The 26,299-nt window shown below is 51.8% G+C and overlaps 1 protein-coding gene across 1 annotated transcript in view; it reads left to right on the top strand.

Annotated features, from left to right (window-relative positions):
• The first annotated feature begins 7,576 nt into the window (after window positions 1–7,576).
• Window positions 7,577–26,299, top strand: part of DNAH1 (dynein axonemal heavy chain 1) — an 80,351-nt gene continuing 61,628 nt past the window's right edge. The window contains 8 exon segments of the mRNA XM_070359417.1: window positions 7,577–7,692; window positions 11,054–11,424; window positions 12,224–12,296; window positions 14,486–14,660; window positions 15,089–15,245; window positions 16,137–16,269; window positions 18,533–18,694; window positions 19,267–19,519. Of these exon segments, the coding sequence (XP_070215518.1) occupies window positions 11,089–11,424; window positions 12,224–12,296; window positions 14,486–14,660; window positions 15,089–15,245; window positions 16,137–16,269; window positions 18,533–18,694; window positions 19,267–19,519 (1,289 nt within the window). The 5' untranslated portion in view covers window positions 7,577–7,692; window positions 11,054–11,088.

Genomic DNA, 26,299 nt, shown 5'->3' with positions numbered 1-26,299 from the left:
GCTTGGAGCTGTCTGTGGGTCACATCACCAGACCCTGTCATGTGTGTGAGGCTGCCCTGGTAGGGGGTGGTCTGTCCTGAGCCAAAGAGGCCTGCAGAGAGAGCCCCAGATCCCATGAAAACTGGCAGACCCTACAGAAGCTCACTCCAAACCTTCAAGGTTGTGCTGATCATCACTGAGATGCCCAGACTCCTCCCATGAAACTGCGGTGGTGAGCCTGGGGCAGGGGGCTTGCAGGAATTCCTGGCTCCCCTCAAAGATCAGAAGAGCCAGCCGAGGAAGGAAGGACAAAACGTGCTAGAGCCCAGTCTGTAAGCCACCCCACTCCCCTCCTTCTGTGCCACCCCATCCCCAGAGCTGAGTTCGCATCCCAGGAACACGCTCTGCTTCTGCTCAGGGCTTCCCCTGTTGAACATCAGAACTTGCCTGTGGGGGATTCCTGTAGATTTAGGCAGTGATCCGAGAAGGGAATGGCAGCAGACTCCAGTATTCTTGTTTGGAGAATCCCATGGACAGAGGAGCCTGGTGGGTTACAGTTCATGGGGTTACAAGGAGTTGAACACGGCTGAGCACACACAAGCACATTCTGTCTCAGTGACCAGGGACTTCCAGATTCCTGTGTGAGGGGAGAGAGCTCCACAGGGGAGGGACCACTGGTGCAAAGGCCCAGAGCAGGCGGCAGGGTGGAGACATGGGGATGTCAAGTCCTCTGGGTAGGGAGTGATGCTGGGCATGGAGGATGTGTGGTGTTTGTGGGGTTGGCGTGGAGCTGGCTTTATGCAGAGTGAGTCTTGCTTCATTCTCACCCCAGCTTTGGGGGGATGGGCTCCCCGTTACTCTCGACGCCCCTAGATTTACAGACTGGGGTTCCAGGAGGAAAAGAGGCTTGCTCACGGTCACACAGATAGTGGGGTTTGGGCCACCATAGCCTGTCCCCAGCCCTGGTGGCTAGGCTCCTGCCCACTGAGGTGTCAGGAAAAGAGATGACAGTGGGGGTGGCTTGCCATTTGGGCCTTGAGACTAATGGCTTGAGGTCCTGGCTCTTCCTTTTGCTCTCTGTGGTGTGATCCAGGCCAAGGCCCAGCTTGGCTCTGTGCCTCATTTTCCTCAGTTGTACAGGGAAGTTATCCAACTGGTTCAGCCACGCTCTTGCTTCCCAGAGCCATGGTGCACCAAGGGAGGGGAGTGGTCCATTCCTAGATGGGAAGATGAGGCAGAGGGAGAGGATAGGAGAGCCTGGGGTCCAGGTCACTCCCAGGCCCACAGACCCAGCTCTCAGGGTGTGGTGAGCAGCCAGGAGAGGAGGCTCCAAGGGTCAATGGCTGGCAAAGCCCAGTCTTTCCGCTTTAACCTGCCCCCCAGTCCCTCTGTCTCGGGTTCACAGTTCTACCCCAGCTGTGTGTCCGGAGGTAAGGCCCCTTTCTCTCCACCTCCCGATTATGGCTTGGTCACAAAAGCTGGACCGTGACCAGACAAAGGGACAAGGATGAAAGTACTTGTTGTCATGGCAACCTGGCGGGTTGCTGAGACCCAGGGGAGGGGCTTGGCTCTCTGCCTGTGCCCAGGCATCTGGACGACCTCCGAGCATGAGCCAGGGTGGCCCAGGGGCTCACAGGGATGCCGCTCCTGCACGGGGCCCACCAGAGCTGCCTGAACAATGGCAACCTCACCCCCGATGGTGGCACCTGCTCCCCCGGCCTCCCCGGTGGCCCCATTATCCTGCACCTGCCGCCCCCCCACCGCACCTGCTCCCCAGCCCAGGCGCCCTCCCCAAGGCACTCCCTGCCCATTCCCGAGCCCAGCTGCCTGCTCTGCGGGCCAGACAAGAGGGGCTATGGAACCAGGAAGGGGTAGCAGGGTGGGCCCTGGGCCAGGGCCAAGGGTCCCACTGCCAAGCCAGCTCTTCCTGACCAGTAGCACGTGTGTCCATGACAAGGCCTCCATTCCAGGGCCTCAGTCTACTCATCTGTAAAATGGAAGCAACTGTTCCCACACTCAGGGCCTCCAAGGGTAAGTTCCTTCTGCTTGGAAGGAGATTTGAGGCAAGGATGTCCCCAGAGCTGGTTCAGGGTTGGATGGCAGAGTTGGAGAGAGAAGAAAGAAGGGGGCCACGTGGGGTCACCTCTGTTAGACCATGTGGAGACCTGAAGGCCTCCTGCACACTTGAGAGCCACTGTTTAGAGGTGGAGATGACATTTCTCAGCGGCCCCTCATGGGTACAGGGTACTGGGCAGGGGACCTATCAGTGCCAGCTTCTTGAGTGGCAGGTCAAGAGGATCAGGGAAAGTGGACACTGGGGCAGGGACCCCCTCCTACATGGAGAGGGAATACTGCCAGAGGATGGCCTGGCGGGCCCCTGGTGATTCAAACAGTTCAGGTAGGGACACTGAGATGCTGGGAACTATTGATATCTGGCACTCTGATGTCCCCTCCCCAACTGGATGGTGGAATAGAAGAGGGTCAAGGGGATGGGTGGAGTGGGGAGCTCTGGAGGATGCCCACCCCCTTCCTGGAGAGGGAAGGCGAGGCCCCCGGTCACTGGTGTTTGGCTTGTGGCCCCTGTCGCCCTACACACTGCAGGACAGCCCCAGGCTCCCATCCGACTTTGCTCTGACCTAGGCTGAGGTCCCTCTCCTCTTGCCACCTTGTTTGCGGACCTGCAGCATGGGAGCAGGTTGCCAAGGAGACTGCCCGCTGCAGCTGCCACCCTGGCTGTTTGAACACCCCTGGGCCATCGGCACTAACTGGCCCCACCTCTCTGATAATGAGGAACTCCCTCTCTTGAACAAACTATCTTTGCTGACCTGTCGGAGTTTCTTTCTGGTTTTAAATTTTTATAATTGAAGTCTAGTTGATTGGCAATGTCATGCCAATTTCTACTGCACAGCAAAGTGACTCACTTATACACATAGAGACATTCTTTTTCAGTATGGTTTTTCCCCAAGATATTGAATATAGTTCCCTGTGCTATACAGCTGGGTCTCGTTTATCCTCCTATATATAGTGGTTTTTCTCTGCTGATCCCACACGCCCAGTCCTTCCTTCCCTAACCCTCCACTCGCTTGGCAACAAGTCTGTCCTCTGTGTCTGAGTCTACTTCTGTTTTGTAGTAGGCTCATTTGTGCCAGATTTTAGATTCCACATGTAAGGGGTGTCATATGGTATTTATCTCTCTGACTTAGTGTGATAATCTCCAGGTCCGTCCATGTTGCCGTAACTGGCATTATTTTGTTCTTTTCATGGCGGAGTAGTATTCCATTGTGTATATACACTATATTTTCTTTATCCATTCATGTGTCAGTGACGTTTAGGTTGTCTCCATGTTTTGGGTGTTGTAAATAGTGCTGCTCTGACTGTCAGAGTTTCTTACACACTTCCTCTCAGAGGTCTGGAAAGAGCAAAGCCTTTGCCAAGAAAAGAGGTATTTGGGTTAGGGTAACAGTCCCAGTGTCCCTCACACCATTCTGTACAGGAGGCCAAGGTGCAGAGCTGAGCAAGGTTTGTGTTCCCCACTGTGCAGATGGAAAAACGAAGGCGTGGCAAGAGAAGAGACTTGCCCAGTGAACTGGCGGCAGAAACCAGGCCTCCTGCCCTATTCAGAGACCTTTCTAGAGGTGGGCAAAAGGTCACAATGGTAGTCAGGTCCCCGACTCTGCAAACTCAGGTTCCCAGGAGGGGTGGGGGTATCTGGTGGGTCACAGGACTGAGATGGTTGAGGCCAGCTACTCTACCAAGAGGTCTTTCTGCTGATGCTCAGTGAGCTGCTTGGGGCCAAGGGGAAATCAGAGGCACTCAGAACCTAATTATGATGAACAGCTCTCTGCAGCTCCTCAGGCGCCACGGAAATGTCCTGTGAAATATATCATTGTCCCGGGGCTTGTCACCTGGAGCTTTGGCCCAGGTGTTTAGGGGCTGGCGGGAACCTCTTCTGGCTGCTGCTCCTGGTGAGCAGACATCAGCACCCTGGACCCGGTTCACTGGCATGGTCTGGAATTGCAGGCCAGAGTGGGGAGGTAGACTGGGGAAGAGGATGTGAAGTGCGGTCACGTGCAGCTAGGTGGCTGTCAGCGGGCATCTTCAGGGTGATGGCCTGACGTGGATGGCTCTGTCTCCTAGTCATTTCCTGTGGGTCCTTTCAGGAGTGATGGAGCTTGCAGGACTGCTGGGAGAAGCAGCACCCTGGTCCCCACCATGCAAGACTACCTTTCAGTTGGGGGATACAGCAGTGACCATTGCATGGTTGCCTACTGAGTGGTACTGGCTTTGGTGCCCTGAGGGGAATGTGAATGTGTTCTTTGGCAACCAGGGAGGGCTTCCACAGGAGGTGTAGCCTGAGATGAGATGGAAGGTGGTAGAAAAACCCAAAGAAGGAGATTGTGTCTGGGAAGCTCCACATGAATATAGGTGTGAGTGGCTTTGGACTGGGAACTGAGCATTCATGACCGAGTGGTCCTCACTCCTCCAGCCCCCCCAAAGCTCCTTTCCACTCCTCCTCCCTGAGCTCTGGGCTTTCAAGGTATTGTCTGTCAGGCTGACCATGTGGATGAAAGGAGAATTAATTTGTCTTCATTTTTATTCATCAGAGAAAATGCTGGTGAGAGCTGCCGAAGCCAGCTGGCCAGTGGCAGAGGGGGGAGGCCTGGGATGAAGCTGAGCCATCTCTCTGATTCCCTCCATGCCTGTGACTTGGTTTCTCTTGGCATCAGCTCAGAGCTCCTGGCCAAGCAAACCAGAGAGAGATCCTGGGGTACAAGAGGTCAGCTGGGGGCAGGTGGAGAGCAGGTAGCCCCAGGCACCCTGTCTGAGTGCCTGTCGCCCTCTGTTCTGGCTGGTTGGCCATGTGAAGGGCCCATTCTGCTGCCCATTCACATGAGGCTTTCATCTCTGTAGCTACTGAAGCATTCCTCCCAGCCTCAGTACTGCCAGCAGGAAGCACAGGGGAGGGGGTGCCCAGGCGGGCTGTGCTCCTCAAACCCCTGGCCCAAAGGCATGGGCTTGGGCCAGGGTGCCCTAAGCAACCTGTCTGCCCAAGCCCCACCCTGCAACACTTTCAGGAACCCAGCCTCTCCCCATTTCAACAAGAGCAAGGTTGGCTTCCCTTCCAACCCATATAATAGGGCGAAAACCTGCCCTCCCACCACAAAAAGGGCAGGAGCCCAGGATGGGATCATGGCTCAGCACCTTGCTTCTCTCCCAGGGAACAAGTGGACACGATGGCTTCTAGGACATGGCAGGAAGATCAAAGGCTGAACCCAGGCCCTGCCACTGGAGAAGATGGCATTTGAGGGTAGGCACCTGAGATCCAGGAGGGCAGGGACTGACCCACAGTCCCCTGCCAGGGAAGGGGGCCGTTACATCCACTGCCCACCCCTGCAGAGGGGCAAGGTGGAGCTGGCAGGGCTGCTGGGGAAAGCATCACTCCCTGCTCCCCTCACCCAAGCCCACCTCCAGTTGAGGGATACAGCCAAAACCATTGGCTTTGCATAGTAGAGGGTGAGTGACTTTGTGAGCTAGATCTCCTGAGAGTGGACCCTTTCTGCAGTGGCTTGTCCATCTGTCCAGAAACCATGTCCCCTATGATGTCACCAACCCGCTGCGTTGCTTGGCAACTTTCCAGGATTAGTGCTCTGCCCCTGTCATCCCTGACGTCCCACCATGGGCTGATGTTGCCCTGGCAACAGGATGGGTACTGCAGCTTTTTGGAAAGCTGTATCCAGTGCAGGAAGTGGCAGGCAAAAGAGGAGAAGCAGGTGCCTCTCCACAAACTAGAGTGGGGTACACAGCCTAGCCCTAGCCCTACTGAGGAGCCAGGCTGCCCAAAACAGGGCTTTGGGGGTCTCTGTCCCCTCGAAAAGCTGTGGCTATTCTTGCTTTCAATCCCCCTCACTCTCTTTCCTTCTTTCTGGTCACCAAGTATCTATTGTGTGAATGCCAACAAGAAAAGCAAAGTAAATCATTGTTCAGGCTCAGGAAAGGTTTTATCAGCATTGGGTCTTGAAGGATCAGTAAGAGTTGGCCAGGCATAGGAGTTGGTGGAGAGAGAAGTTCTGGACAGAGGAAGCAGACATCAGTGCAAAGCCTGAGTTATTGACTCAGTGTGTGCATGCTAAGTTGCTTCAGTCGTGTCTGACTCTTTGTGACCCTATGGATTGTAGCCTGCCAGGCTCATTTGTCCTTGGGATTCTCCAGGCAAGAATAGTGGAGTGGGTTGCCATGCCCTCCTCCTGGGGATATTCCTGACCCAGGGATCAAGCCCGCGTCCTGCACTGGCAGGTAGGTTCTTTACCACTAGCGCTACCTGACATTGTCTCTAGTCACAGCTTTAACTCTGCTTCTGGGTTCTTTGTGACCTGGTATCTCTGGCTCTCTCCCACTAAGTAGACATTTTATGGCAGGGGCAGGGTCCAGTTCAAATCTGGATACTTAGTCCCCAGCACAGGCCTGGCACCAAGTCAGCATTACTAAAACATCAAATAAAATCAGGTATTTGCATACATAATGAGCATCAGGTCCTACCATGCTCCCCCAACCCCAATACTAACCTGTCTTATCAAGCCTCAGTTTTCCCATCTATGAAATGCAGCCAGTTTTGAGAAGGCTCTGGGCAGGGATTCTCAGGTTGAGGTAGAGTTATTTTTTACATTGTCTTTGGTTTGTAATCCACCTGTTCTCCTTATAGAAAAATGGAAAGACTGGTGGGTACAGAGGGCATCTATATACCTTCAGATCTCCAAATTCTCAGTATTGGGCACATCCACTGCCCACCCGGAGGAGGGCTGAGGTGGAGTTGCAGGTGTGTATGTGTGTGTTTAAGTTGAGTCTCTAGGGCTGTGTGTGTGTGTGTGTGCGCGCGCCAGAGAAGGCAATGGCACCCCACTCCAGTACTCTTGCTTGGAAAATCCCATGGACGGAGGAGCCTGGTGGGTTGCAGTCCTTGGGATAGTGAAGAGTCAGACACGACTGAACGACTTCACTTTCACTTTTCACTCTCATGCATTGGAGAAAGAAATGGCAACCCACTCCAGTGTTCTTGCCTGGAGAATCCCAGGGACGGCGGAGCCTGGTGGGCTGCCGTCTATGGGGTCGCACACAGTCGGACACGACTGAAGCGACTTAGCAGCAGCAGCAGCAGTGTGTGTATGTGTGTGTGTAAGCTGAGTCTTGGGTGATGTGGGGGTCCAGAAACGACCCTTTCCCACAGTGAACTGACCATCTTTCTGACATCTGTGCCTTACATACAAACTTCAGTTTGTAAATTTCCCCAGTTATTCTTCCCATGTTATTTATATAACTTGGGTTTTCTTTTTTTAACCAGGATTCAGAGTGGACCCTTTAGAGTTGTTGTTCACACTTTGAAAACAGCTTTTGCACATTTTGTCTCTTTCTCTAGAAAAGTCTGGGAGGGGAGATGGATACTGGAGGCTGGATTTGAGAGCCTAGACGGCTGATGCGTTCCCGACGACCCCCATCCAGCCGCCCGGAGGTGGACCAGTCCAGGGTGGACGAGCTGCGCGAGTCTGGGCGGGAGGAACCAAGTCCGGCGTTGTGTAGGGGACACCAGTGCAGACCTACGGAGGTTTACTGACGGAAGCTCCCGCGAGCCTTCCCGGATGGTCCCGCCCCTTAGCAACGGACCCAGCGTCTCTCCATAGAGACGGGCAGCCGGACCCCACACCGTTTGCGGTGGAGCCGGTAGGTCGGTAGGTCGGTGGGCCTGGGGGATCGCAGGGCCAACACCTGCAGGGGGACCTCAATAAGGCGCGGGGGGCAAGTGTACACCAAAGAGGACGCCCTCCTGGCTCAGGATTCACATCCCTGCCGACGAGCCCACAAGCGATTTCTTGTCTTTGGTCAGTGGCAAGGGAGTGGGGCACGCTTTTAAACAATCTTGTAGATAAGTTCCATACTGACGAGACCACTTTTAAAATTTTTATGTTTTTGCTCCACCCCATGCTGAGAGCATAGCTCCCTCCTTCTCCTTTCCCATGAGGAAAAGAGCCAGGTCTCTGGTCCTCAGCGGCCATGCAGCCCCTCTCCTGAGCCTGACCACTGCCCAGTCCTCTTAGTCTTCAGTGTCTCATCCGTAAATCGGCAGAGTGCTGCTGCAGCTGTCTCACAGGGCTTACAGGATCAACTTCCTCCCTACTTTCCCCATTCATTCAGTCGTTCGTGCAATTACTCACCAAATGCTTTCTAGGCACCTGCCATGTGTCAAGCCCATGCTAGTCCCTTGCTAGGTGTTGAGGTTCCAGAGATGAATGCTACTTGAAAATTGTTGCATTTGAGCTTGAGCGGAACCCTAATATGTAAAACAGATAAAGGCGCAGGGTCCTTGTTGGGTGGCTCAGAAGCCCTTGTGCTTAGGCACTCACCTTGCTCAACCTCAGGGCTCCTTGGCACATAGTTTGAGAACCACTGTTGTGAAGCCAAGGACAAGGATCTTTAGGCTAGCCAGAGGCGAAGACCTCAGTTTCTATTATGGTTCTGCCACTTCTTGGCTGTGTGCCTTTTCCGAGTTTCTTAACTTCTATGGACCTTAGTTTCCTTGTTTGTGGATTGGTGATTCTAGTAGTAGCTGTCCCTTGTTCATCTATGTCCATCTAGCCAAGTGCCCGGCAAGTGGTCAGGTCACACAGGGTTGAATGTCTGTGAATCCAACCCGAAGCCTCCTCTGACTCACACCAGCGGGGCTCCCAGGTAATCTTCCTGGAGAAACAGTAACTTGTGTTCACATTCCAGTAGTGCCTTTTGAGCAGGTCACTTACCCTTCCTGAGCCTCGTTTTTCCCACCTCTGAATCTCTAAGAATTGAGAATAGTCTCAGTTCCTACCTCAGAGATTTAAACAAGATAATGTGTGAACTCCATCTAAACTCCCAGTGCCAGTCACCATTCCCAGCGCTGCACCTTCCAGGGCCACCTCGCCCTCCTACCGGCCAGTTCCCTCACACAAATGAGAGGGTGCCCAGCAGAGGCCTTGCTGGAGACCATGTCCTCTCTCTTACCAGCCACACCCATTCCCGTGTGCAGGCTGCTGTCACCTGTGAGGCTGTGACAAGAGGCAGAGGTCTTTCTGTCTGCCTGCCTGCCTGTCTGTCACTGATCCTGTGCACACTGGTGAAGTCTAGGTGTCCAGAGCTGGGTGAGGTTGGAAGGGATCCGTTGATCCTGTGTGCGGCTGAGGGATGGAGGAGAAACAGGATTCTGAGTCTGCACCTCTCTCCCATCTTCCGTCTTGGGACATGCCTGAATGCACGCCCCACTGCCAACCTGCTCAGAGGGAAAAGGCCCCCAGGGGCAGCATGTGCACTCGTCACTGGCTCCTTTTGCCCCCAGCAACACTGCAGCTTCCTGGACGCTTCTGCACCTGTTACGTCCGTCAGTCTTGTAACACAGCAGGAAACAGCCACGCATGGTCAAGCCTATCTGAGAACCAGGGAGACCAGGGAATGGAATGCCTTTGTGTGGGGCCTTGACCTAGCCTCTCGAAGGCATGCTCTTTCTGTTTGGTGATTTTGTTAAAAGATGAAGCAGATACCTGTGGATTTGCAGCCATGATGGGGCCAGTGGGTCCTTTGTCTTCAAGATGCTCTGGGAAGGGCTGGCGACAGTCAGACAGGTGGGCCAGATTCAGTGTCATTTTCAGCACCTGCCCCGGGAGACGTCTGGCCACCAGGGAGTAGATTCAGGGAGCAGAGTTCTGGTGGGACATGCTTGACTGGTGAAAAGCTGATTGGCCTTTGGCCTTGCAGTGCGGGGCTTGCTGCCAGAGCACCATCTGTGCTTCCTGTGCCTTCAAGTGGTCTTGCCAACTCACCACCCCCTTCTTAGAAGCAGACTCCAGCAGCCACAGGATGGTTTGACACTGCTGGGTAGCCTTGCCCCAGACAGTCTGGCTGCCTGCCCCACCCTTCGGGTCAGGCCAGGCAAGATTCCCTTGCCATGAACTAATAGCGGCCTGCACCGGCCAGTCCCACCAGGCTAAAATGAAGATAACGGAGCACCAAACACGCCGCTGAAAGAGAGGCCTGTCCCACCGCTCCTGTGGGCAGCGGGTGGGAAATGGGACTGGGCAGTGGGAGGGGGCCTTATTTGGGCCAGGCCTCTGTTTCTTTTTGTTGAGATGCCCTCCTTTAAATGGACATTTCTATTGAGATAATTGTAGACTGACTGCCTTTTTTTTAAAAAAAGTTTTTTATTGAGTATAGTTTGTTTACAATGTTGTGCCAATCTCTGCTGTACAGCCAAGTGACTCATATACATATAGCCATTTAAAAAAATACTTTTTTCCGTTATGGTTTATCCTAAGGGATTAGATTCACTGGAGAAGAGATAGGCTACCCACTCTGGTATTCTTGTGGTTCCCTTGTGGCTCAGCTGGTAAAGAGTCTGCCTGCAATGCAGGAGACCTGGGTTCAATCCTTGGGTTGGGAAGATCCCCTGGAGATGGGAAAGGCTACCCACTCCAGTATTCTGACCTGGAGAATTCCATGGACTGTATAGTCCGCGGGGTCGCAAGGAGTCGGACACAACTGAGCAACCTTCACTTCACTTTTCCAGGGGATTGGATCTAGTTCCCTGTGCTGTACAGGATTACCTTATTGTCCGTTTATCCTGTAGGCAGTAGTCTGCATCTGCCAACCCCAAACCCCCAGTCCAGCCTTCTCCCTCCACCCCTACGCCCCACCCCTGGCAACCACAAGTCGGATCGTTATGTTTGTGAGTCTGTTTCCGTTTCATAGATAGGTTCATCTGTGCCATGTTTTAGGTTCCACATATAAGTGATATCACATGGTACTTGTCTTTCTCTGTCTGACTTACATCACTTAGTATGATAATCTCTAGGTCTATCCATGTTTCTATAAATGGCATTTTTTTTTTTTTTTTTTGTGGCTGAGTAATATTCAGGTTAGGAGAGTACTCCCCTCTCTCTTCTCCACGTCTGGGGCTGGGGCATGTTGTGGGGTGGCCGACTAGACATCCCTGTACTCTGGTGGCCCTGGGAGCTGAGCTGAGGCTGACCAGGGCCCAGTGGACATCAGTATCTTGTCCTAGGAACTCTGGCTGGGACATCACCCTGAGAAAGCAGCATGGAGCAACCTAACAGAGAAGGCCACAGCCCAGGAAGGGCCTCTCAGGGCCAAGAGTGCAGATGGACCTCTGCGGGCCCTGAGTGTAATCTGAAAGACCTGGAGCGTGACCCGGGGAGGATTCTTCAGGGACCAGATTCTGGGTCACAGAAACTTCCTCCAAGCCCTGACCCTAAGACCCCACCTTTACCTCTGTCCGTGACCCCACCCATGCCCTCAGACTTGGGGCAGCCCCGGAAGTTGCCCCTGACAGGCTCTGACAAGAAGTACCCCCTGATGAAGCAGCGCGGATTCTACTCTGACATCCTCAGCCCCGGAAGCTTGGATAAACTTGGGGTGAGTGTGGCAGCCGTGCCCTTACCAAGCCTGAACCTTCCTTGTGGGTTTCATTTGCCCTTTCTTCCTTTCATCCATCCATCCAGGCGCCTATCAGTCTAGCAGTTTTCTGCCCACCCACCCATCTGCCCATCCATCCCTGGTGACAGCACACGAGGATTGTCATCCATATACCCAGTGTCATGGGGCAGTGGGTTGGTGGGGAAGTATTTCCCCACTCCTGCCCCCAACTCTGGCTGGGGAGGGGGTCATGTACCACTTAGATCTACAAGATAGGTATGAATTTGCTGGGTAGGATGGGGTCTGGAGGGTGTTCCAGGCAGGGGGAACAGAAGGTACAAAGATTGGAGATCCCTGACAGGCCACGGCCCATGTAGAGGAGTAGAGAGATGGAGGGCGGGGGAGGACAGAGAAGGGAAGGGATATAACTAGGGAAGGGTGAAAAGAGCCCCGTGGGTCCCGCACAGCCTTAGGATGCTTTTAGGCAGAGGACCTCTGTCTTGTGGCCCAGCCCCTGGACACACGCCAGGACTGTTCTCAGAGAGAGGAGGGGCCTGTGCATGACCAGAGCAGGGTTGGGCCAGGGTGTCCCAGGTGTCCATCGCTTGTCACCCACTTTGGCCTCTGAATGAGGAATTGTGCAAATTCTTCTCCGTTGATTCTTTCCCATCCCTGTCCCTGTGCGCCTGGAGTGCAGCTTAGTGGACTCAGGGAAGATACTTGGCCTTGGGCGTCCTTCCAGATCCTGCCTGTCCTCAGGATGTTTACGCTCCCTCAAGGCTGTGGGGTTTGGTTTCAGGAAGTGTGCCATGGCCCCTGCACAAACCTGGACCTCCTGTGGCAGGCCGACCTTGACAAGTTCACCCCAGAAGGTCAGTGCCCAGCGAGGCTCTGTGGGTGGGTGCCTTCAAAAGCAGTGCTTCTGGCCTGAGGGAGATTGTCTGCTCTTGGCTGAGGGTCTCAATTTCCTCCACTGGTAAAATGGGGATAATAAGACACAAGGTGCTTTGCAAGGGCCCCGCTCGTGGTGAGTGCTCAGTGAAGCACAGTTGCTTAGTCATTACTCTCGGCAAAGCTGTATATGGCAAGGGTGCCCAGGTGTACTGGGGCTGCTGAGGTCTGGAGCCTCATTTCTCTCAGCCTGGATGGGGCCAGTGGGAAATTGACAGGTATATTTCTTGCCTCCCCTGGAACACGGGCTTGGAGGAGTTCAGGACTGTGTCTGAGCTGTTCTCCAGCTCAGGCCACAGTACCGGAAACAGGACTTGGAGAAGGAAGGTGCCGGGGAGGTCACTGCTGGGGAGGGGAAGAAGGATGCTCCTCTAAGGCTCCGTGATGAGTTTTGTAAAGTCTGAGACAGGCCTGCAGGGTGCGGGGCAGCCCCCAGTGGCAGAAGGGAGCAGAGGGTGGCTCCAAGAGAGGCAGTGAGCAGGGAGGGGCCCTGAAAGGCAGTGAGGAATTGGGGGGGACCCTCCTGACTGGCCAGCAGGCAGGACACTCCCTTCAATCAGGCCCAGGTCCTCCATGGTCCTGGCTGTCTGCCCTTCCTTTCTACCCCTAGGAGAGGCTTGGCTGTGTGCTGGCACTGTCCAGACTCGCCTTCTTGGGACCCACAGGCCTCTTGCGGGGGTGGTGGTCTGTGACTCCCCAGAGGTGGCAGAGGAAACATCACATGTATGTGCCTCTGTGCAGTGATGTGAGGACGCAGCCTACTGCGGTCAGCAGTTTTACAAGTATCTGTGGCCTAGAGAATGGTTACAGACCACAGATCAAGGGCTGTGGGGGACTGGGAATGGTGCTCCCACCATCCATGGCAGGGGCAGGGATGGGAGAAGGGTTGGTCAGCAGCTTTGTGTCCCCACCCACATGAGGAAGAGCAGCCCAGAAGGGTCAGAGAGTGGTGGCAGTCAGGGCTCTTGGCAGAAGGCTTTGTGGAGGCTGTGGAGGCCTGGGAAGATGCCTAGGGCTCTGGGCCTGCAGGGGCAGGGCCAGGCCCAGAAGCTCAGGATTTTTGGGGTGGAGTGTGTTACGGACCCACAGGCTCAAGAGCAGATGATTAGGAATCTGAAAACTGCCTCTGGTCCAGGGCTTTTTGATAGCGTTGGGTTCCCTCAGAACCCAACAGCTCTGATAAAAGAGCTGACTTCACTGCAGGGGGATGGCCCCTGCTCAGCCTCTGGAAGCTTCCGTAAGCCTGTAGAGTGGGTACACCCAAGGTGGACCCTCTTGCCATGTGGCTACGTCTTGACCCCAGAGATTTGAGGCCCAGGCAGGGGGTTCCTAGGACCTCCCAGGAGAGTGGTTGGGGGCCATCACTAAGCAGTCCAAAGGTCCCCCTCCACCCGGCCCTGGGAAAGGTGGCTCATCCCCCGAAGCTTTTTTCCACACCCCCTCCCCACCTCTCTGGGTTGCCTGAGACTCTCCTTCCCACTTAACATCTTGAGTCCCGGGAAACTGAAATGTCACCCTACCAGTTGGTCTCTCTCCCCAGTGCCCCTGCCCTCAGAACTGGAACGGAAGCCTGTCTGAGGAGGGATGGCCATTTTGTGACTTGGGGACCCCGTGGGGGCAGGGTGGTGGTGCTACCCTCTCCTACAGTGTCGAGGATGCCTTATGTCTGGAAGCGGTCCCAGTGAATGCATGGCATTCAGACCCCGAGATGCTTGGCAGGGCCTGCGGGGTGGGGATGGCAGGAACCCACCCAGACATGCAGGGAGCTACCACTTCATCTTCCTATCCAGCTGTAATCCTGGCGAGTAGTTTGATTCAGCACCTGGCTTGAGCAAAAGCCACTGGCAGCAGGGTCATGGGCAGCATGGAGGAGAACGATCGAGGAGACTAGCTCTGGGCAGGAAGAGCACGACCCAAAACAGGCCTGCCAGAGCCCCTTATCCTCCAGGCTCAGGATCCCCCGGGGCTCCCAGTGTACATCTGGCCTCTCCCTGCCTCAGGCCCACTCTGAACTCCCCCTGCCCCAAAGCCACATGCCTGCTCCCTGCCCAGCATGGTGCTGGGGGTGTCGGGCCCCAGCCTGAGTCCCCACCCCTGCCCCTGCCCGCAGTCAGAACCTTTGAGGTTTCTGAGGACTTCGAGGAGCGCCTGGAGCGCGAGCGCATCGGGTCCACCACCAAGCTGCTCACCCAGACTGACTTCCCGCTGCAGGCCTACGAGCCCAAAGTACAGGTGCCCTACATGGTGCTGCCGGGCCAGTGCCCCCGCAAGATTGAGATCGAGAGGTATGGCTGGGTCGGCGGTGGGAGGTGGCATCTGCCCACCACAAGGGGTGACGGATGGTAGGCAGCTAGGTGACCATCCTCATGGCAGAGGTTACCTAGATGGGTCTGTGTTGCAAGTGTTCCAATCAGCTCTTCTAGCCCTTTGGTTTCTTAGTGGAAACACATTGCTTTCCTTGCTGTGAAATCAAGGAGGGTGGCTCTTAAGTCAATGTGGTGGGACTGCAGGCAGGATGCAAGGGTATTTGGGGCCCTGGAGAGCGGCTCCAGCCATCACACCACTTCCTCATGGGTTCCAGAGAGCATAGGGCCCTGGAGGGGTCCCTGAGCCCCACCTTTACTGCCTCAACTCCATGGGCCCTTGCTGACACCTGAGGGGGCGACTCACCTGAGCTGAGATGTCATGAGCTCCCTCTGTCTCCCTTGGGCAGGAGGAAGCAGCTCTACCTGAGCCTGGACATCGAGCAGCTGCTGGCCAACGAGGGCATTGACTCCGACAAGCTCATGCCCAGGCACCCAGACCCCCACAACCCCCAGACTATTGAGCAGGGTCATGACCCGCTCTTCCCCATCTATCTCCCACTGAAGGTGAGTCCAGCGTCCACGGAGAGTTGATGGTTAGGAGATGGGGGTGCAAGACCCGAGCAGAGGGGTCAAATTCAAAAGGGGGATCCCCTGGCAATGACAAACACTTGTATGTCAAACAGGACATCTGCTCCGCAGGGGGAGTTTCAACATCCTAGGCTGGGGCATGGTGGCGGGGGGGTACCCAGCACCCATGGGATGCTGATTCTCTGCTGCTTCTCTGGGAGACTGGGGAAGCCTTTGTGCATGAGTTCTGGCCCCACCCCCTCCTCAGGCGTCAAGAAGCAGCGCAGAGGGACTGTGGAGTAGCGTTCAGCTCCCTTTGACCACTGCGTCTGGGGTCACTGGGCTGGAGAGAGCTGGAGTAGAGGAGGGCAACTGTGTAGCCTCTTTGGAGTTCTGTGGGGAAATGGAGTCCAGGGAGGAGAAAGAGAGAGCATAGCCTGCTCTGGTTTTCACCCACCTCCCTGCCCTTCTCTCCATGGCCCTGACTGTCTCTTGCCTGGCAGTGTGTCTGGGGAGACAGAGTGGAATCTCGATGCACATTACCCTCCTGACAACCTGAGTCGCCATCATTTCCGAGTCAGGGTGGGCGCTCAGGAAAATCCAAGGACCGCCTCTTGCACTGATCCTGAGCTGGGTGGTCCTGGCCAGTGGAAGAGAGGGCCTGCTCTGAGTCCCCAGTCACCCCTCTGCCTGAACCTCAGGGTAGCTTGTTTGGACAGGGTTTCACGGAGCCCTGTGAGCAGCAGAGGGGGCACTCGGGCCCCTGGTCCCCAGACGTGCATCTGCATCCAGGGAGGAGGCTACCGGGCACCTCTAGCCTCGCATGCTCAGCCCACAGGGGCCGCCAGGATGAGCTGCCTCTGCCCAGCACCTGCTATTTCCTCCTAGGTGTTTGACAATGAGGAGTTTGACTGCCGGACTCCCACTGAGTGGATCAACATGGGCTTGGAGCCAGGGTCTGAGAACAGGAAACCTGTCCCTGGCAAAGCCCTCCTGCCTACCGATGACTTCCTGGGGCACGGTGAGCAGGGCCAGCGGGAGCAGGGAGGACAGGATCTTGGTCTGCACCATGCTGTCCTGGCAGCAACCCAGCCACGGACTCCTTGGCTGTCCTGAGCCTCAACCGTGGGAGGCGGTGGCCCCACATTTTGAGGCCTCCCTCCCAGCTAGGATACAGGCCAGAGGGCTGGCCCCACAGGAGGAAAGGCAGGGGCCAGGGATGCCATGGATTGGTGGGCTGGGGAGGGAACAGCTGTGTCTTAAAGAAAAGTCTTCGATTTATTGGTAATGAAAAATAGGCAGGCTTATTAGACATGTTCAAGTGTGTATAAGGGGCACAATTCCACTCTATCACCCAGAAACTCCTCTGCCCCACCTGTATCTGTGGCCTCTTGGCTTTCACCTCTGCATGGACAGCACACACACTATGACACACTCATATACTTGCTTTCAAACACACACATTCATAAGCCCACTGTCACTCTCACCCACCATCTCTCACACACACGTACACAGTCATACGCACATTTTCACCACACAAACACACATGTCGACAGTCACCCATTCACAATCGCTGTGACACCCACATCCCCACAGTAATGTTGCACACTTTTGCCAGACCTTAAACTTGTCTGTGTCTGTCCCTCCTTTGGCCCCAGATCTGCCCTGGCAGCCTCGGACGCTCTCTCCAGTCCGCTGCTGTCCAGAGCAGAGCCAGGCTGACCTTCCATGGTTCCCGCCCTGGCCTGCATGACTAGTCTACATGTAGGCGTCCTAGGAAGGTCCGGGTCTTGAGATTGAAGGTGGCCATCCCCTTGTGCTGGGCGAGGGCCTCTCTGCTCTCTGCCCCATGCGTGGAGTGGGGAGTGAGCCCAATGGGCCAGCGCCCAGACGGGAGCCAGGACTCTAGGAGCCACGCTGGTTCTCAGACTGCTCTACCTCCAGGGGGCCCACAGCAAGTCCATTGTGCAAGCTGTAAGTTTGCGTTTCAATTTAAAAACGCATTAATGCTGGAATCAATTTCTCTGAACTAGACAAGAAACCCAGAATGATCCCTTTACTTTGGACTTAATTACAAAAATAATTTAACTCAATTGTTCCCAGATCTCTGATTCTTGGTGATAAAAGCGGAAAGTTTGGGGCTGCATTAACCTTAAATGCACCAGGCAGTGGCTTCCCCGAGGTGCTTCTGCCGATTCCGCTTCACACGGCCCGGGCCCTCAGTGGCGGCTCTAATGGGAGGGACAGGTCGGGAGCCTTTCTGCCAGGGGCCTCTGCTTTCTGCTGGGGGCTTCTCGTGACATCTTTCCCTCTAAGTTGAGCCAAGAACAGGTCAGCATTTTCAGGAAGGGAACTAATTAGGACGAGAAGGGAAAAGCCAAACAGAACCAAAGCCGGTGAGGTTTATCACACCTGTCCTCACCTGCCTGGCATCGGTCAGCGGGAGCATTTACTCGGAATTCCGGCCCGGAGAGGATGTGTACACAGTATGACTTCAGGCTCTGTGAGATATGCAGACAGGGTCAGAGAGTGCCGGGGGAAAAGGTGCTATTTTAGGCAGAGATGCTTCTCCAAGGAAAAGCCACTTGAGCAGGGGACGAGCCAGCATCGAGGTGATGTGGGCGAAGACTGTTGCAGATAGAGGGCGCAGCCAGTGCTGAGGCCCTGAGGCAGGAGCCAGCTCTAGATCAGGGGTAGCCAGATGTCCAGTGTGGCTGGAGAGGGATGAGGAAGGGGGGCAGTGGCAGGAGGTGAGCAAAAGGAGTCAAAAATTTCAGGCCAGGGCATGGGTGCATTCTGACCAAACAGACCCCAAGGCCCACTCTGAAGCCATTGCAGGGTAGCTGTCATCTTCTACCCTGCCCTGCTCTGATGGAGGGGCTTGGGGCCTCAGCTGCCACATAAGGCCTCAGGACTTCCCTCAGCCTCGAAAGGGTCCAGTTGGAACATGGTGAGCTTTACACCTAGATCCGCAACCGAATCTGTTTGCTTCGGGCTTTCCTGCCTCCCGGTCCCAGCCCTGCTGGCCTGTGTCTCTCGCTGCCCTGAGGGAGCCATGCAGAGACCAGAGCAGAGAGGCCTGGCCCTCCTGGCTCCTCCTGCCCAGCTCAGCTGGGAGGAGGCAGGGCCCCCACCCTGCTGCAGCCAGAGAAAGGGAGTCAGTGTGGCGGGAGAGAGGCCAGATCAGTGACCACCGAGACCTTTCCTAGCACCCACTGCCCACATGCAGCAGCCTCACTCCACCCCATGGCCGGGAGCACTGATAGACTCCCCTCCTGTTTCAGAGGACCCCAAGAGTCAGAAGCTGAAGTACAAGTGGTGCAGTGTCGGTGTCCTGGACTACGACAAGGAGAACAAGCTGTACCTAGTGCACAAGACGAGTGAGGATGGCTTAGTGCGAGATGAGACGGGGAAGCCTATCCTGAATGGCGGGGTCACGCCTGAAGGTACGAGGTCTCTGCCCCTGCCTCAGGCAGACCCCCAGCTCAGGCCCGGCCTGGCCTGTGACTGAGGCCGGCCCCTGCCCAGGGCATAACCAGCTGAGGTCTGAATCCCCCCTTGCTCTCTTGTCCTGTGGCTGTCTGTCCCCCAACCAGTGAGAATCAGAGGACCCACCACTCAGAGACCCCAGGAAGGGCAGCTGGTCGTTATTTGATATGTCACCTCTGAGCAGCTGGCAATGGTGTTTTCAGTGTCATGTTGAGAAGGAGCCCGAGGCCCATCAATGAGTGATGTCCGCCCTGGCTGTGGCATCCAGGAATGGGCGCTTAAATAGCCCACTCCTTTGAAACCCCTTGTCCATGCCCAGCTTTTCACATTTAACGAAGCACTTTCATATCCAATCATGATCCAACTTGTGATGTGGGCAGTGCAGGGAGCATTGTCATACCCCTTTCACCGATAGGATGGGGTCACTTGCTCAGAGCCCCGTGCATCAGTGGCAGAGCCAGGCCGGAATCTAGTGCTCCTGCCCAGAGGGCCCCACTGGCTGTTCCTTTGTCCCTCCACCCATCCCCAGGAAGGTCACCCCTCCTGATCTGTCAGTACTGGGTGCCAAGGATCCAGCTCCTCTTCTGTGCTGAGGACCCATGTGTGTTCACACGACGTGTGGTCGAGGCCAACGCCCTGCGCAAGAACACGGAGGCGCTGCTGCTGTACAACCTGTACGTGGACTGCATGCCCTCTGAGGGCCAGCGGCTCGTCAGCGAGCAGAGCCTGAACAAGATCAAGCAGTGGGCCATGAGCACGCCTCGGATGCGCAAAGGGCCCGCGTGAGTCCTCCCCACCCAGACCCTTTCCCATACCCAGCAGCACCTCCTCCAGGGAGCTGTCAGTAGGGAGCTAGTGCTGCCCTGTATGTGAGAGGGGTACTCTCCCCGTGCTCATCTGTTTGGGGCTGTCTTGCCCACTATACTATGGACTTCTTGGACCCTGACCAATGCCTTGTTCAGCTCCAGGTCTCTCATTATCAATATGGACTCATGGATTCTTAATTTTATTCCAAGGGTTATAATCTGTTACTACCATTTTTAATTTTCATGCTGAAATTGGCTCAGAGTTGCCCAGTGGGAGCTCTTCAGGCTGCTTCCTGTGTCTTCTTGTTAATGTTTCTGTTATTCTTTGAGCATGTCTTTACTTTCTGGCATAGCAAGAATTTCCAGGGTCATCTTGTACTTTCCCAGACCCAGCCCTGAAATCAACTATTTCTCTAACGGGCCCTGGTTCCTCTTGGTGGGGAATCGCATTTAGAAGACAAAATTTTGGCATTAAGATGTGCTCATTGCTCCTGAGAAATCAAGCTTTGAGGCCCTAGCAGATAGACCTAAGCTATACATATTATTTATTTTACATTATATCATATTATAGTGTTATATTACATTATGTTCCATATAGCCTCCACACATATGTCTAATTATTATATATCTATCTATTGAAATGTCAAAAATCATGAGTTCATATTGATACCTTCACATTTACTTCAAACCACAGGCCTCATTCTTACTTGTGCTTGTTTTTTTATTTCTATTTCTAAAAGAAAATTGGCTTTTATTCTTCATAGTGTATTTACTTATTTGCTCAGACCTAGGATACACAGAAAGTAATTTCAGTTGCTAATCTGTCCTCTTTGGAGGATAAACTCTGATAAGTAATCTTTGATATTTGTTTAGTTTTCTTTTTTCTGTTTAGCCTGGGGGCATACAGTGCAAATGCTAGGTTCAGAAGTTACTTGGTTTAGTTCTCCCCATCCTCCTGAGTGTGATTCATTCATTTAATGAACTATAGCTTGGTCCATTTATTTTATAAATATAAATAAATACATATATGTGTATATATAGAATATAAGCATGATCTAAGTATATGTATATTATATTATAGAATAATGACTCATATATTACATTTTATGTAATACATATGTATTGAATGTATAGAAAATATACACACGTATGTGTGCATTTCTTTTTATATGTAATATATATACCCATATATAAAATATAGTCAGTAGTATATATTACTCAAAAATATATACTCAGAGATTTGTTACTCTTCACCCTCACTCATTCTATCCACATCTCTCATCTTTTCTACTGTGTTCTCACCCATAGGTTACCAAGGTCAGTAGTTTCTGGTTTATCCTTCTTGTATTTCTTTTTGCACAAATGATCAGATGAGATCAGTCGCTCAGTTGTGTCCGACTCTTTGTGACCCCATGAATCGCAGCACTCCAGGCCTCCCTGTCCATCACCGACTCCTGGAGTTCACTGAGACTCACGTCCATTGAGTCAGTGATGCCATCCAGCCATCTCATCCTCTGTCGTCCCCTTCTCCTCTTGCCCCCAATCCCTCCCAGCATCAGAGTCTTTTCCAATGAGTCAACTCTTCGCATGAGGTGGCCAAAGTACTGGAGTTTCAGCTTTAGCATCATTCCTTCCAAAGAAATCCCAGGGCTGATCTCCTTTAGAATGGACTGGTTGGATCTCCTTGTAGTCCAAGGGACTCTCAAGAGTCTTCTCCAACACCACAGTTCAAAAGCATCAATTCTTTGGTGCTCAGCCTTCTTCACAGTCCAACTCTCACATCCATACATGACCACAAGAAAAACCAAAGCCTTGACTAGACAAACCTTTGTTGGCAAGGTAATGTCTCTGCTTTTGAATATGCTATCTAGGTTGATCATAACTTTCCTTCCAAGGAGTAAGCGTCTTTTAATTTCATGGCTGCAGTCACCATCTGCAGTGATTTTGGAGCCCAGAAAAATAAAGTCTGACACTGTTTCCACTGTTTCCCCATCTATTTCCCATGTTCTTATCCCCCCTGTTACATGATGAGTAGCACACCATAGATACTCATTTTTATCTTGCCTTTTTCACTTATGATGCATCCTGGGAATCAGTCCTTTTCAGTTCATTCTCTTTTTACAGCTGCATGGTCATCTGTTGTGTGGATGTACCATGTATCATGGTTTATTCAACCATTTGCTAATACATAGGCATTTAGGTCGGAGAAGGCAGTGGCACCCCACTCCAGTACTCTTGCCTGGAAAATCCCATGGACGGAGGAGCCTGGTGGGCTGCAGTCCATGGGGTCGCTAAGTGTTGGACACGACTGAGTGACTTCACTTTCACTTTTCACTTTCATGCATTGGAGAAGGAAATGGCAACCCACTCCAGTGTTCTTGCTTGGAGAATCCCAGGGACGAGGGAGCCTGGTGGGCTGCCGTCTGTGGGATCGCACAGAGTTGGACACGACTGAAGTGACTTAGCAGGCATTTAGGTACTTTCCAGCGTTTTGCAATTACAAACAGTGTTATGAATAAATAATCTTGTGCGTGTGTATATTGATACTGGTGGAGGTATAGCTTTAGTATTCTCCCACACTCCAAGAGTACTGGAGGGGGTTGCCATTCCCTTCTCCAGGGGATCTTCCTGACCAGGGATTGAACCTGGGTCTCCTGCATAGTGGAGTTGCTAGGCAAAAAGACAAGTACTTACTGATCACCAGCCTCTCCTCCATAAGGATTTTGTATGCCCGCCAGCAATGTGTGAGAGTACCTGTTTCCCCACATCCTTGTCAAGAGTGAGCTGCTTATTATACTATTAAATTTTTTTGCCAGTCTGGAAGGTAAGTCTATAAGTAGTACAAGTAAGGCTGAATGTCTTTTGAATCTTTTCATATGATTAAGGGCAATTTTTATATCTTTTTATGACTTGTCCACATTTTATGCTCATTTTTTTTTCTTTTAGTTTTTGCGGTATTTTCCCTCTAATATTAAGAGTTCTTTATATATTAGGGATATTAGTTCTTTAGCTGTGTGATACATGTTGTAAATATTTTCTCCTGGTTTGTCAGTTGTATATTAACTTTGCTTATGGTAATTTTGGGGCTTCCTGGTGGCTCAGATGGAAAAGAATCTGCCTGCAATGCAGGAGACCTGGATTCGATCCCTGGGTTGGGAAGACCCCCTGGAGGAAGGCATGGCAACCCACTCCAGTGTTCTTGCCTGGAGAATCCCCATGGACAGAGAAGCCTGGTGGGCTACAGTCCCTGGGGTCTCAAAGAGTCAGACACAACTGAGCGACTAAGCACAGCACAACACGTGGTAATTTTTGCAGTATAACTTAAAAACATGTAAACAATTTTATTAGCCATTTCTTCTATTACATCTGGATTTTGAATCATAGTTACAGTCTTTCCCTATATTGAGGTTTTCTTCTAGAACTGGTATGGCTTCATGCTTTTGCCTTCTACATCCTTGATTCATCCTTATGAATGGTGTGTGGTATGGATCCAATTTTATCCTTTTCCAAATGACTAGTGTTTATTAAACATTTTTTAACACCCATCAACATTTGTTGAAACCTCTATCTTTGACCTGGTGATTTGGGAGGCCACCTTTATACACTAATTTCCTTGTGTACTTTGGTCTATTTCTGAAGTTTCTGTTCTATTCCATTGTTCTGTGTCTATTCATACACTCGTACTACAGTTTTAATTATAGATATTTTACAGTGTGTTTTAATGTCTTGTCAGGCCATTCCCCCTTTGTATTAATAGCTTTTCCCTTTCAGTGTTTTTCTGGCAATTCTTGCATGTTTGTTTGTTTTAATGAGTTATTTTTTTAAATAGTGGGAAAATATACATAATATAAAATTCACCGTTTTAACCATTTCTAAGTGGCATTTCTCAGTGGCATTAAGTGTGTGCACATTATTATCCTGTTATCACTGCCATCCATCCACAGGATGTTCATTGTCCCACAGTGAAGCTCTGCACCCATTAAACTATAAGACCCCCTTCTCCTCTCACCCAGCCCCTGGCAACCACTGTTCTGCTTTCTGTCTCTATGAATTTGAATTCCTAAGTGCTTCATATGAATCGTGCATTACTTGTCTTTTTGTGACTCCTCCTTTCATTTAACATAATGTCTTCTAGTATCATCCATGTTGTAGCACACACCAGAATTCCCTTCCTTTTTAAGGCTGAGTAATATTCCGTTGTGCATATATAGCACATTTTCTTTATCTGTTCATCTGTTGATGGACACTTGATTGCGCCTGCCTTTTGGCTCTTAGGAATAATTCTGCTGTGAGCATGGGTGCACAAAGATCTCTTCATGTCCCTACTTTCTGTTCTCCTGAGAAGAAGCGGAGCTCCACTTCTTTTCCAAAAGCGGAATTACTAGATCATATGGCAGTTCTATTTGTTGCTGTTTAGTTTTTGTCTCATTATCATAAATTCGACTCTGTAATTCAGCGACACTTGGAGGGGATAAGGAAAACATAAAACCCAAAAAACTGCAGTGAGAGCACAAAGAATATAGGCTATTATGAGCAGGTGGGAAAAGGAATGGTCCGTGGTTAAGATAAAATACAAGTCAAATTTATTAGAGCTATCCACATGCAGCAATGGCGAGCTTCTCAGCAGCTTGCTTCTGAGCTTCTTGCCAAATTTGGTGCTTGCCAAACCCAAAGCACTCTGTGGTTTTCACAGTAATGGTGCCCTCCTTCACCTTGCAAAAGACCACGTGCTTGCAGCCCAACCACTCAACCTTGGTAGTGTACATGAAAAATGGCACGGTTTATGTGGGTCCAGAATTTGCCATGTACAGGATGCTAGGACCCACTGCTTCAGGGTGATTGTATAGTATAGTGAAGTGGCTCAATCGTGTCCAACTCTTTGCGACCCTGTGGACTGTAGCCTACCAGGCTTCTCCATCTGTGGGATTCTCCAGGCAAGAATACTGGAGTGGGTTCCCATTTCCTTCTCCAGGGGATCTTCCCGACCCAGAGATCAAACCCAGGTCTCCTGCATTGAAGGCAGACGCTTTAACCGCTGAGCCACCAGGGAAGCATCACATTTCTTCTTGTAGTTGACTTGCTGCCCATGCCTCTACAGGATATGAAGTCACCACCCAGGAACATAAATCCTGGAATACTGCTGTGACAGTAGGGACCTTGATAACCAAAATCCTTTCTCCTCAGTGCTCAGAATACTAAAGTTTTCTGCTGTCTTTGGAACTTTGTCTGCATATAGCTCAAAGGAGGCATGGCCAAGGACTCACATTGACAGTGAATGTTGAAGAACACTGTGGGTTGACCATGGTGGGATGGTACAGCGTGGCTCCATGGTCACACCATGGGATGTGGTACAGGGTGGATGTGGTACCACCATGGTGGGGTGGTACAGGGTGGCTCCAGGTGACATCGGTGGTGTTGGCAAAGCCCTGTTTTTATTTTTTTTGAGAAACCACCATCCTGTTTTCCATAGCAATTGCACCTTTTTACATTCCTGCAGCAGGGCACAAGGGATTCAAATTTCTCCATATCCTCACTGACACTTGTTATTTTCTGGGTTTTTTTCTTTATAGTAGCCATTCTACAGGGTGATTTTTATCTGCATTTTCCTAATGCTTACTGCAATGGCACCCCACTCCAGTACTCTTGCCTGGAAAATCCCATGGATGGAGGAGCCTGATGGGCTGCAGTCCATGGGGTCGCGAAGAGTCAACACGACTGAGGGACTTGACTTTCACCTTTCACTTTCATGCATTGGAGAAGGAAATGGCAACCCACTCCAGTGTTCTTGCCTGGAGAATCCCAGGGACAGGGGAGCCTGGTGGGCTGCCGTCTAGGGGTCACACAGAGTCGGACATGACTGGAGTGACTTAGCAGCAGCAGCAGCAGCAATGCTTAGTGATGTTGAACATCTTTTCATGTGCCTATTGGCTGTTTTGTGTATTCTTATTTGGAGAAATGTGTATTCAAATTTGTTGCTTGTATTTTTGGTTCTTTATGTACTCTGGATATTAATCCCTTATCAGATATGTGATTTGAAGATATTCTCTCCCATTCCATGGGTTGCCTTTTTATTCTGTTGATAGTGTCTTTTGTGTAACTAGGACACAGAGGTTTTCATTTTGGTGAAGCCCAATTTGTCAATTTTTCCTTATTGTTATGCTTTTGGCACCATGTATAAGAAAATCATCACCAAATCCAATGTCATGAACCTTTCTCCCATGTGTCCTTTTAAGAATCTTACAGTGTTAGCTCTTATGTTCAGATTTGTGATCCATTTTGAGTTAAATTTTGTATATGGTCTTAGGTAAGGGTCCAGCTTCATTCTTTTGCATGTGAATATCCAGTTTTCCCAGCACAATGTATTAAAAAGGCTGTCTTCCCCATTGAATGATGTTGGCACCCTTGTTGAAAATCATTTGGTTATTTATGTGAGGGTTTATTTCCGGACTCTCTTTTCTATTCCACTGGTCTATCAGTCTGTCTTTATGCCAGTACCACATATTTTGATTACTGTAGGTTTGTAATTATTTCTGAAATTGAAAAATGTGTCTTCCCACTTTGTTCTTCTTTTTCAAGTTTGTTTTGGTTATTTGGGGGTTCCTTGAGATTCCACATGAAATTTAGGATGGATTTTTGTGTTTTTGCAAAAAAAGTTGTTGAGTTTTTGATAGGGAATTGCTATGCTTATTTCTCCATGTGAGCTTTAGTATCAACTTTTCTAGGTCTGTTTTGGAAATGTTTGGTATTTTTATTGGG

This window comes from Bos mutus, chromosome 22, assembly GCF_027580195.1.
Source record: "Bos mutus isolate GX-2022 chromosome 22, NWIPB_WYAK_1.1, whole genome shotgun sequence".
In the NCBI taxonomy this organism is placed as follows: Eukaryota; Metazoa; Chordata; class Mammalia; order Artiodactyla; family Bovidae; genus Bos; species Bos mutus.
Note: the sequence above shows the minus strand (reverse complement) of the source record. Positions and strands in the feature narration are given on the sequence as shown.